General features: G+C 42.1%; 1 protein-coding gene across 2 annotated transcripts in view; it reads left to right on the top strand.

Moving 5' to 3' along the window:
* The first annotated feature begins 261 nt into the window (after nucleotides 1–261).
* Nucleotides 262–13,416, top strand: part of dtx1 (deltex 1, E3 ubiquitin ligase) — a 53,794-nt gene continuing 40,639 nt past the window's right edge. Inside the window, exons 1-2 of one of the 2 annotated variants that reach the window (XM_042487712.2) lie at nucleotides 262–779; nucleotides 1,240–1,867. In XM_042487712.2, the coding sequence (XP_042343646.1) occupies nucleotides 1,609–1,867 (259 nt within the window). In that variant the 5' untranslated portion in view covers nucleotides 262–779; nucleotides 1,240–1,608. The remainder of the gene's footprint in view (nucleotides 780–1,239; nucleotides 1,868–13,416) is intronic. The other variant, XM_042487711.2, reaches the window with a different exon arrangement.

Raw genomic sequence — 13,416 nt, 5'->3', positions numbered from 1 at the left:
GAAGGCTATAGCCTATAGCCAAAATACCTAAACCGAATCATGTCTCCTTGATTATCTATTGTGAAAATTTTAAAAAAGGGTATTTCCCCTCTAATATGGTCACAATATGTAAGTTATTTATTTTCTTCTTCTTCTACTTTTTTTTTTCCTTGTGTTTATATTAGTAGGTTACCGTAATCAGCGACTCCTCATTTAGTATCAGCAGTTGTTCCATGAAATCATGTGTTAGAGGGGATTTTATTTTGAAATTAGTCACCGGAAGTCGTTTAATTTTATTTTGATATAATTAACGCTTTTGGAGATTTTCAACGGCAATCCATACAGGTGCGCCTGGACATTTTCGCGTAATTTGCGGGCGGCATGAAATGCGTGTTTACTATGTGAATGCACGTTATTTGGTGTTCCAGGCAGAAATGCGCGTGGACAGCGGAATGGCTCCGCACCTCACACACTGAAAACCGTGCAACTGGGACATGCATTCACTTTAACACAGCGGACCAACAAGCTGGTGTAGTCTGTGTAGCAGATTCACGGGGAATAAAACGACGTCTTGGTTTCCCTGCAATAACATTGAATTACTGGAGCTGCGGGAGGTGGCTCTGACGGAAGATTTTAGTTTAAAGGATAAGGGAAAACATAAAAAATCAGATGTGAGAAGACAGGTGCGTTTCGCGATTTGCACTCGTTTTTTTTTCTTTTTGCAGTCTGATTTTCGGCCGGAGCCTGTCAAATGCAGCCTCTACCTGACAGATGTGTGGCACCACAACTGCAGCCTACAGGTCTGTATCGTCAGAATGAATTTTGCATGCCGTGAAAAACAATCAGTACTAGCGTTAAGATCTAATACTCGTGAGAAATCATAGAAGCAACAGAGACGGTGATCCTTGCTCTGCATCCACTGCACCTGAACAGCTTTCTGTGTGGAAAATGTCTGAGTGATATTCTGTCTGCTAGGATTATGATAGCATCTGTCTGTTTATGCACACTGCTCTGTCCCCTCCGCACAAATCTGATGACAACCACAATTATTTTGCTGCTGAACCAGCTCATATACATTTTTTTTGTCCCTGCACTTTAAGTAAACAGTATTGCCAAGAGGCACAGGCCACACTGGGACTATAGCACAGATTTGGTTATTGTTATTTCCTCTGAAACAGAGCCTGACTGTTCAGAAATAACTCACAGGATAGGCTAAATCACAGCTTACAATTGTGTTTCTGCTCTTCATCTTTTGTTCAGAGAGCGTCTCTTGTCTATCTGCTGCTGATCTGCTGTGGTCGGCTGTGGAGGACTGAGACTGCCACAGCTGCAAATCTCATCATCATCATCCTCAACGTCTGCCACTTCAAACACGACAGGACACAAGAGGACAGAGGCTGCTTTTGGCTAATCAAAGAGCCAGCGGTCACAAAGCACCTGTGGACGATGACTCCAGCAGAGCTGCATGCATGAAAGCAGCATGAGATAACTGAGGAGTACCACACTAAACGCTGATTGAAGCTTTTTCTGTTTGGCGCTGATGAAAATGTTCCAGCTGACTGACAGGGTTGCAGTGCTGTTCTAGCCCGGGACATAGCCAGCAGCTGAAGCACAGACACCACAGAGGAGATGGCTCGTCCAGGATCAGGGTTGCTGGTGCCTGTCAATGGGCTGGGGTACCCCCCTCAGAACCTGGCCAGGGTGGTGGTCTGGGAGTGGCTGAACGAACATGGACGCTGGAGGCCCTACAGTGCTGCGGTTTGCCACCATATCGAGAATGTACTGAAGGGGGATGCCCGGGGTACTGTGGTTCTGGGGCAGGTGGATGCCCAGCTCTCTCCTTACATCATCGACCTGCAGTCCATGCACCAGTTTCGACAGGACACGGGTAAGAGAAATGTCAATTTCTTGTTTACTGACACAGATGTCAGGGAAAAAACACATGACGTAAATAGAAAACAACAGTCATCACTACATTATGGGGATGTTTACACAGTAGTTCTATCATCTGAAATAGGTAACTGAATGAATCATTTCTGACTGTCCTCACCACACATGATGTCATATTATCACACTGGGACCGATTAAAACAGAGCCAGCCTTGATCTGGTTGCTACACAAATCTTATGTAACTTCCAGGGGAATAAATGAGAGTCCTGAATGCCCTGTCTGCTTTGGGACTCATGTAGATGAGCCACAGGTTGAGCTTAGAGATGTTGCAACAAACAGGACACAAAGATGACAAGTGTTGCGATGATTTATTCATTCAGGAGCGCCTTTATGCGGCTGCTGGAATGCCATGACCTTCCCAAAGGTCACCATGTTGGAAGAGCTGTGCATTCATCAGGCAAATGAGTGCTGGAGCTCAGAGTGGTGCTCCTCACTCTTCTCGGCTGATTGTATCTATCAAATGTGGTGTCATTTAGATGTAAGAATGGCAATCAAAATAGCGCTTGGTGATACAATAACTATACACAGTTCTCACAGTGCTCTTTAACCATTAATTCACCTCAACTGATTTCACGCCATATGATGGACAGATACAGTAAGTGGTTATACATGAGACGCTAAAGCAGTAACCTCACAGTGTATAAACTACTGAGTGGTAATTTAAAAAGTTTTGATGTTAAACGTGGGTTCTACAAAACAGCATGGGATCAACATTATGTACAGTGAGCGATTGGTTACCTCAGACCCTAATGTGCTAACGGTAGTATAATAATAGTGAAAATAATCTTTGTAATAATATGCCCTTTTTAGTAAAATCCACCCGGCACAGCCTCTGTTTGGTTGACTGTAATTCTCTCTGATGACTGCTACCTTTTTAAACAAGACCAGATGTTTTTGTGCTCCACCAAGGCTCAACAGACTCTCTGTGTTCATCTGTGTGTGTGCATTCACCTTCCTGCTGTCCCAGTGTTTGAAGCAAAGATATGGGGGAGGTTCTAGACATCTGTTAGAAGCAGCCTTGTAGAAATTTCAGCTGCCTGAATTATTCTTCTCCTCTGATTCAGCTACACCGTGCTAGAGCTAGTAATAAATCAAGCCACTGATTGTGACTTCTGTGTCAGATGCTCCAGGGACATGTTGGGTACACAAGAAAAAAACATGTCATCACCTCATTGATTAATATTAACAATGAGAAAAACTCACTGTATGTCAGTGACAAGTCTCCTATTTGAAGGCGTTATGTAACATCGGAGCATTACAAGTGGTACAGGGAAATGATACAGAAGGTGACCTCTCTGCATGCGGATTTGCATTATGTCACCTCTCATTAATTTTCAATGCGTCTTTCATATTTCCATACATGCATATTTGTGGATTTATTTGACACTGCTACTCAGAATACAGAATAATAAGGAATAGAGCTCAAATTTTAAAGGTCACTGGAGTAACTGTCTGCCTGATTATGGAAAAAAAAAATAATAATGTAATGAAACGTTTCTGTAACTGGTTAAAAACTGCAAAAGTACCAACAGCTGTGATGAGTTGTAGTCATGTATGCACTTTCTACATGTGTTTTTGTAATAACCCAGCTACAGATGGGCGTTTTTAACAAGCCCTGGCAATACATTTTGTGGTATGTGTCACTGGGCGAAGCCATGTACTTGCCCCTTTAAAAATAAACGTGAACATTAAGTAATGAGAAAAAAACAAAACAAATGGGCAGATTGTTTTTAACTGAGGTTTTTTAAAAAAAACAACATCTCATCCTGTCCTCCTGATATCACGAGTGGTGTACTAAAGGGTATATACAGAATTATGTGGTATACCCATCTCCTCTGGCAGTGTACCTTTTACCCACCTATCAGCCAAAAAGCTATTGGAATATATCCACAGTTTACACACTTCCTCCACAGTAACCCACCAATCTACCGAGTAATACACTCACCTCATCAACTACCACTACACCACTGGATATCACCCGTGACGCCATTGTTGAAATATTAAAGGTTCCCTATTATGCTTATCTTCAGGTCCATGCTCGTACTTTGGGTTTGATTGGTGATTGTTGCTGGGTCTTACACCTCTTGGCGTCTCTGCATTGTTATCGCAGTTGGGGAGATGACTGTAACGGCACAATATTGGCACTTTCTATCTTAATCGATAGATCTATCTTTCACTGAAATTGCTTTGTTAGGCAACAGCTTGAGTCTATGTTTACTTCCTGTCAGCTGATGTCATTCATATCCACTCCAAAACAGTCTATGTAGTATATTTCTGACATCACAAATTTGCAGAGGCCTTGCAGCTTTTAAGGGCACAATTTCTTAATTCAGACTGTGTGCATTTCTCTGCAGATTGAACATTTTGATTCTTTCAGTTTTTTTTTTTATATAGTTCCTTCTTTATATATGAAATAGAAACGGAAAACTCAGTTTTTACAATACGGGACCTTTAATGCCGCACACACAGGAAACAGGCTTTATTACTCACTAGGCTGATAAAGCATTTTTTAAAGTGCTTTTTATAATTACATCATCAGAAAAATCCCAACATGTAGACACCACCAGCACTATTTTAATCACTACAATATCAATACATAACAGAAGGACTATGAAGTAGTCAAAACTGAGTGTGAAGGCTATAGAAGGGATTGAAAAAGCCACAAACCCCACATGACAAATATATTCTGTATTTATTGTCTATATATAGCATTTAGTGTACATAGCACTTGATATATTAAGAGTTTTTTTTTAAAATTTTGTATTGTAGAGTAATTTTCTTTAATGTTTGAAATGCTGAATAAGAGAGCAGCATTTCTGCCTGACTGTCAGGAGGGTTGTGGAGATGCCGGGCTGGACCTCTGCTCTCCTAGTTGGTGTCTTCCCTTCTGATAGAACATAACACAGAGCAGCACGCGTGTCTGAGGTTGACTGGCTGCGAGATGAGCCACTGAGCCGTTTGTCAGCCATTACCACAGCGCTGGGGCTAGGCCTGACGTTTATCGGTCCTCATTGTGCAGGTCGGTGTGTTACCTTCCCCCTTGGCTGGGATAAACCTGTCACAGTGTTGCCTGACGGACAGCAGCCTGCACGCCCGCTGCCTCCTCTCCCCCCTCTCTCCCCCTCCTCGGCACGATCCGGTCCTGTCCCCAAACATGGGCAAACCACTGCCGGACCACAGCCATCGATCCGTGCTCCCATGAGGCCTCGCTTCCAGGCTGCTGTGATGTTGTTGCTCACACAAAGGGCCTCAGTGAGTTTGTTTCAACATGGATTGTGATGCATCTGTTTCACATCGGATGTTTGCTATATTTGTAGCTCAGCAGGTCACCCGCAGCCACTTGCTCTGTTGCAGGCTTATGGAGTGTCCCTGTGGGGAAACCCCATTTTGTCGTGGAGCCAGTGAGCTCGTCCTCTGAGGCTGTTTTTTTGGCAAGAGTTGGAAAGAGAGTCGAGAGTGTTTGGTGTCCCCTGTGTGTTGATATGTCCTTGTTTCTGTACATCAGTGAGTTTGCTGATGACGGTGCACTCTGCCAGCTGTGGCAGCTGTGGTGTTTGTGTCCTGTCCCTACAGGCTTTGTGGGGGTGCCCTGCTCCTCATGTGGGTTTGGGAGGAGCTCCTGTGGGTGGGAACCAGGCAGAGTTACTCCAACTAATGAGACAGCAGCTATAGTTTATCTCCATGGCTCCCTTTAATCAGAGCATCATGACGACAACACATGCACCACAGGCGATGTGGCAGGGCCCCTCTCTGTGGAGAGCAGCCTAAACACATCTGTGTTTAGTTGGCATTCAGAAACACAGGGCACAAAGTTCATAATACAACTGCTGGTGAAGAACACCAGTCTGTGGTGAAGTCCTGAACCCCAGTGCTTTATATATACAGCATGACTGAAGACTTAGAGGCTTATATATAGTGTAGATGAATATCTGACTGAAGGCAGGGAGAGGATTGGCTCCCAGCCAGGGAGGATCGATCTGTTCTCCTCCCCAGAGGGGCGTTTGAACCTCTAAACACTGCTGTGGACTGATCCCCTTTCACTACACCCACTCCCATAGCCAAACACATAGGCTTATCTGCCATCTCCATCATATACCAACACTTGTGGTCTGTCAGATGGATTTCACACTGCAGCTATTGCTTCTGCTGCCTGGCTTTTAAGCATTTACTACTTCTGTATTTTCTCTTATGATGGAGAGGTGGCACAAAGCAGAGAGACCATTAAGTGAGCATTAGTGAGAGATAGTTGAATCAGTGATGTAACATCAGCACCTTTCAAAACTTGAATATTTTCCATAAATGAAGACAGATTCTGTTGGTTACCATGGTCATATCACTGCAAGAGGATTTTACCTTGTAGCAGGTAGTCATTAAAGGCACAGTTAACAGGTTTAAAAACCTATCACAACAGCAGAAACATGACATTGTCTTACAAGGTGATGTTTTTATTAATGAACTGACTGGCAGGAGTAAGAAACTCAACCATTTTCTCTATAATTCAACCATGACAAATAATTATTAATATCACTAACAATACAAGTTACATGATAAATACATATAGTGTTATCAGTGTTATCAATAAACACATTTCACCTTTTCACCTGATATCCCATCCCTGCAGTTATTGGTGCAATGAAAATGGTGCAATTGAAGCTCGAGCACCATTTTTGCAATAACTGCAGGGGGGAGGGGTCAGATGTGTAGAACACGCATGTGCTGCTAAAGTAAAGGTGTAAAACAAACATCAGCCTGACTGGCTAAGGCAAAATGTCTCACAAAAAGTTATGAGCCCCCCAAAAAAGAAGCCAGAGTACAGGTAGAAAAAGAAAATGAAAGGAGCAGAGAGGCAATGGCCATATTTCTGGCCAAAACAAAGCACCAGTTATGACAGGTGAAGCTGAATGTGGCAGCCTAGCAAATACAACCTGCTGTAGCGAGTTCAGTTTTAAGCTACAGACAAGAACTAGTATCATATAAAACTAGACACTAAGGCATCCTTCCGTAATTGCTGGATGCAAATGCATGCAGACAAGTTTGCCATAATAACTTAAAAAGTGAAAAATGTCAGGAGTGCTTTTATTTCCCCTTAGTGTCCCAAAAAATGAGTATTTGCAGGTTTAAATGGTTAATAGTTGATGAAGGGGAAACATTGCTGTTCATAGGTTATACAGGGCTGTGGCGTGTAGTAGCGCACCACAGAAGTTGATCTCCTAGCAACACAGGCTTGCAGATGTCAGTCAGCCATTGCCAAGGGAAACACCCACCCAGAGGCTCAAAGATGAGTTTTTTTTTTTATCATAAATATGCCGAAGAACTTTTTAATCCTCATTTAAAGAAATGCAAAAGCATCTGCAGCATCATTGCAGCTCATAGGTCCATCAACAAAATTTCAGTTCAACTTAGATCAAAGAGACAGCATGGTGTGTGCAATTTATGTCTGAGTCTATTATCTTTGTGCTCCTGACGTTGCAAAGGCCATTACAGTTGCTCGGTGCTCACTGTTGTTAGATGGCCCATGTGTGACTGCAGAGATAACCCCTATCAGCGGCTGCTGGCTGCTGTGTTGCCGGAGCAGGCTTTTGTTTGTATTGGTTCCACAGGCGTGAGAACCTCCTCTCCTCTGGCATATTTCCCTCAGCTAACAGCCCTCCCTGACTAATTACGGTGAAAAACACCAGAAAACAAAGACGAGATGGTCATGTTCTCATGTCTGTTTTGTGTTAAGCTGACAAACAGCAGTAGCTGTGGTTGTGGTTTGGACACTGCCTGTAAACTTGCAGTGTGTGTAACACTGCAGATTGTCAAAGAGGGCGGCGCTTCAGGTTTTTGTCTTTAATGCAGTTTTGTATGTAGTAAATGTGTGTGGGAACTGTTTTGGTGGTCTGTGGGAGGAAGCTGTAAAAAGGATTCCCGCTATGTACGTGCTAAAGGTCAGGTGCTGTATGCATCAGCTCTGACTGTGAAATCCCACTTGCGTCAGAAGAAAGCAGAATGAGGAAAGAGTGGCGCCCGAAGGCTCAAAAGTGTACATTTAGAACAGAGACGTCAAGAAACAAATAGGAATGCAAAACAAGACGGAACCAGGGGCTTTTATACGTGTCTACAATTGGAGCACATGTGCACACATCAGCAGCACTGTGATGTTTGCTGACACGCTGAGTTGTTTCGCAGTGTATGCTGTATGCTTTAAAGGCCTGGATTTTGTAGGACTCCTGTTTGTCATTATTCTAGATCTTAGGAGGTACCATGTTCAGCAGGCCTGTGCCCGACTCAGAATTCTGCCAGTCCAACTGGATGTGTATTCGACGATTCGTTTTGTTTTCCATACAAAGTTTAAAGCCTGAACGGGATCCATGGGGCATTCAGTGACAGAGGCATTCATGTAAACAAGCTAACGGTGCCAACGATAAGTCGAAAATGTGCAACAACATTTTTTGCTGACATTAGATATCAAACAAAGCCAGAGATTGCATTGTATTAAGTTGCTATGAGCTTTAAATTCACCACTTCTTGAGAATGAGGTGCATTTTTTGTTTTACTGTCCTGCATACAAAGATATAAGGGATGTACTTTTCAGTAAAACAACCTCCATTTATGTTGCTTTCTTTTGGTTGGATGATTATGAAAAATTGAATTATGTTTTTGTGTGGCAGAATTTGTTTATCGGGCTTGGGATAGAAGACACAGTTTTGTTTGGTGACTGAGCAGTGCTGGATTGATCACTGCAATGATATTGTAATGGTGTCTTATAAACCCATAAGGGCTGGGCACATGTTTGTGTGCATGACACAGGGTAAAGAAATCAGTAAAATCAATTAAACTAAGCAGACGGTCTCTCCTCTCTCTTCCTTTGTGTCGCTGCCTGCATGTCCGCAACTTTTTGTCAAAGAGTAGAGTGAAAGTCAAGAGCACTAACTCTGCAGCAAAATCTGGCGACCACAACGTCCCCAGAGGTACACTGCAGAGCAAACTGACTAGCAGTCGACTGAGGGGTCTCCAAGTGATGATTCATATCTCCGACTTTAAAGGGGGAGCTCTGATATCTTTAGATATTCAGCAAGTCACCTTCCGACTGCACTTTCAGTCATGTGAACTGTAGACAGACATATTGTGTAATAACCAAGTTCTTTTCTGTTCGACGTTTCTGTAACCTTCATCTGTCAGTGAAGGTGTTTAGCAAATTCAAAATGTTGCTTATCCAAGGCGACTTTAAGGTGTCACTGTACACAGGGGTTCATTATAGCTCGAACCAGCTGGCTGAATTCCACTCAGATGTCGGCAGGAAAGGGATTGGAGTGGCGCTGGGGTGAGGGAGGAGGAGCGGGGGGGCTGACAGAGGTGAGGAGAGAAGGGGAACAGAGGGAGAGGTGGAGCGTTTTCCTGATGGAAAGTGACAGTCAGGGTGGAGGGAGGGATAATAACACTGAAAAGACCCTCAGCTGTGCACATTCCCCTGCTCTTTCGCTCACACATACAGCTTTTGTTTCAGCGCTGCAAAGTCTCAAATATAAGGCCTCAAAGTGTGCCGATTTTAATTATCTATTTAACATATTTTTGTCAACTGTCCGACTGCATGTCATATATTGTAGTAAAGAACAAAGGCAGATGCCAGAGTCCAAAGTGGGTTTTTTTTTACCAGCAACCATCACAAGAAATATTACAAGATTCTTTGTTTATACTGACACAAAATGTAGAAAATTAAAGGGATACTCTGCCGATTTTCAACTAGCTTTGTATCATAACAATGGGTAGTATGTACTGTGGTAACCCCCCCCCCCGACACACACACAAACACACACTGAGCAAAAGTCTGACTGATGATGCAAAACATGTAATTTGGTGCAGTTTTAATGCTGCCATCATGGACTTAAAGAGTATAAAAGTGCATCAATAGAGAGACCCCCCCCCCCAAAAAAAAAACAGAAAAACTCAGATCAAATTAAAAAATGAAGTAAACTAGATAAAACTAGGCAGTGGTGATAGAATATAAACCAATATGTTGTCACTACACTGCCTATTTCTTTCCAATAATGTTTTTCAAAAACATATTTTAATGTCCTGTTTTGCTACAAGCAAGAGTTTGTAAACAGGAAGCGGGCACCATGATTTTTTCTGTGTGGTAAAAACGGATGCTGAAAATAATGTGATCAAACAGTAAAAAAAAAAGTGCTGACAAAATATAAACCAAGATTCTGCATTGCCTATTTCTCACCTCGGATGTTTTCAGAAACATCTTGTAGCTTAAGGTTGCTTTAAGATGAGATTGTTTGTCAACAGCCAACCACAATATTGTTTCCTGTCAAATTACATTACCTCACCCACCAGTGGGAACGTTTATTAGTCTGTCATGGTGCAATGCATTTGGGTAGTCGTAATGTTTTTACCTCTTGAGCAAAAAAATTGCCACAGTCACTTTTCTCTGGTCATGTAGCACCAGTTTCAAAAGCCTTTGCTTCTGCATAGACATCCCAATCTCATGAAAAAAACCCACATGGTTCTACCTGTGAAACACTTCTTTTAGTAAATTTCAGCATTTGAAGTTCAAATGCACCAATTTTTAAAAGTATACATTTACTTTCAGCGCTGCAAGTTGAAGTTATTTTCCTTTTTCTTTTTTTTTAAACCTGGCTGTCAATCATTCTTTTGATTTTCAACATTTAGTCTGTGTAAAAAATTGTTAAATATACCCACCTTAATTATCCAGAGCCTATTTGACATCTTGAATTCACATGTTTTGTCAGATAGTCAACAGTCCAAACCCAAAGATATTTGATTTACAGTAACCCAAACAGACAAAAGGAGCAAATCCTCAGATTTTAGAAGCTGGTAAGAACAAATGTTGAGTAAACAGTCGTCGGAATGAATCTTCTGCGCATTCATAAATTGAATAATAATTTTAGCACCATACTTACTTACTAAATACTTTGTAAAACATCAGTCAGGGGACTATTTCTACTTCAGAGCAACCTTTGTTCCCAAGGTTGTAGTGCTTTGGTCGGCTCTGTCCACATCCTTATTGCGTTGCAGTGATGAGCAGGCTGTGCAGCTTCTGGCAGCCTGCGGCAATAGTAGCAGAAGCGTCTCTTCACATCTCCTTTTAACTTCTGATCCAGTGAGTCACCACTTTTAACTTCTAAAGTGGATATCATACTCCTTTATCAGGGAAGCAGCTTTAAAGCTGCTCTCTGCGCCGCTTGCTTATCAGGCTGGTCTGGGAGGTCAGTCAGATTGTGGCCTGTCGTCTGCCTCGGTCCAGTCTGCTGCTCTAGAATAGGAATGAGGCATCATCCCTAAACTCTTGCTCACATGTCTTGACAGATTGCTATTTGAAACATGTCTAGGATGTTAATCAAAATTTCAAAAGTATTCAAAAGCATTCTCACACTCCTCTCCCAGTAATGTGATTTACTCAGGAAATGTTGACCCAACTCTTGTGCTGAAAGAAAAAAAAATAGCTTCATGGCACACAAGCTCTTCAGTATACAAACCAGATGTTTGGGAGCTGTCATACTGCAAAGGGACAGAGTGTTCCTACTGTAACAAATGTGGTGTCTTTGATCTACAGGAGTGTGTGGTCTAACATTTACAGAAAGCATCGTTTGACTGAGACCAGAGCTGCACTGATGCAACTCGGGCTGCCAGCAGTTGCAGCGAGCTCCCTTGATCAGTCTCGGTGAAACGCATAAACACAGCGCGGGACTTTTTTGTTTTGGTCTCAGCATTTTCACTCATTTTATAAAAAAACGCACCCTTAGCCTACTTTAGCACAGCAGCGGCAGCATGACAAATCGCTGAAGCTGAAACTGGGATGGCTTTCTCAAAAGCATCTTACTGGTAAGACAGTCGTCATTGTTCCAGTGTAAGCCACTGTAATGGCCAAGAAAGATCTTCCTACAGTCTGAACACACAGGCAGGAGTCACAACTCTGCTGTGATCCAGTTACTCAAACACTCTGAGGGAACAACAGAGTCACTTTTCCTGTCATTAGCCTACATATGGTTTTTCACAGACTAAACTGACTGTATTCAATACAGCTTTATTTTTTTCGCGCAGTGCCATTTAAAATGAACATATTATACACACAAACCACATGCTAAATGACAAAGGAAAGGAAAATATAAACACTAATTGACCACGTGAACATGCACATTTTTACTTATCCTTATTAATGCACAGGGTTTAAAAAAAAAAAAAGAAGACATTTTTAGCCACGCTTGTGTCATGGCTCTAAGGATAGCGACCCCCTGACTTTCCATCTGTTACTATTTTAGGCAGCACGAGGTAGAGTGGGTGGTCCACTAATATGAAGATTGGCAGTATAATCCTTGGGTGAGATACTGAACCCCAAATTGCTCCTGATTGCTCCTGCTGCTGTTCCATTTGAGTGTGATTCTGTTTAAGCTCAGTAGCAGGTGGCACCTTGCACAGTAGCCTCGGTCACCAGTGTGTGAATGGGTGAATGTGACTTGTAGTGTGAAAGTGCTTTGAGTGTCCTGAAGATAACTAAGGCACTCTGCAAGTGCAGGTCCATTTACTGTAGTGTATCATTATTTAAGAACTGTTGTGTTGATGTTCCCATTAGCCTCAGCTGTATTTTATATTTAGTGCTATATAGCAAATGTAAGCATGCTAACACCAAGATGGTGAACAGGGTAAATATTAAACCTGCAGCATGTTAACATTGTCAGTAGTAGTAGTAAGTATATAGCATGCTGACTTAAGCCTCCTTTGCGCAAAGCACCGCCTTAGTATAGCTGCTATTATGGCTGTTGACTCCTTTAGTAGTTTCAAAACATATTGGTTAGTGCTGCTGGAAGGATTAGTTGATCAACAGTATATCTTAACAACAATTTAAATCAGCATTTTTAAATAAATAAAAAAACATTTAAGTTGTTATATCAATAAATGTGTGTGTTATTACAGGCCTGTCACTGTGTATTGAGTATCCATGGGCTTGTACATTGATCCATATTTTTTGTATGCTTTTAAAAATTGAATGTAAAAAAAAAAACAAAACCCAGTTACACATAGCAATCTTGTAAACTAACTCCAGTTTGTTTCATTCATTGCAAAAATGTGCATTACAAGGCGAAATAGAGAGACTTCCTTGGCTTACCTTCACTGGAGGTACCTCCCTGGCTGTTGCTGGTCACTACCTGCATCTCGCTTTTGGCATTATGGCTACCTGAAGGGGCTGAGCTGTCTTCCCTTCTTGTCTCCACATTGTCACTCTGTCTTTGTCTGGTCCTCATTCTCTATTACATCCTCTTCCGCATCATCAGCATCCGCCTGAATATTACTATGTGATCGGTTGAAATAGGTTATCTGAGTCAGCACTGGGCAATATATCAATATTATATCCATCTCGTCATATGCGACTAAGTATTGTGTTAGATTTTGGATTTTTTAATATTGTAAGTGTCGTGTTTTCCTGGTTTTAATGGGTGCATTGCAGTAAAGTGATGTATTATCCTGAACTTGCAGACT

This window comes from Plectropomus leopardus, chromosome 4 (assembly GCF_026936395.1).
Source record: "Plectropomus leopardus strain MGB_pleo_1.0 chromosome 4, ASM2693639v1, whole genome shotgun sequence".
NCBI lineage: Eukaryota > Metazoa > Chordata > Actinopteri > Perciformes > Serranidae > Plectropomus > Plectropomus leopardus.
Note: the sequence above shows the minus strand (reverse complement) of the source record. Positions and strands in the feature narration are given on the sequence as shown.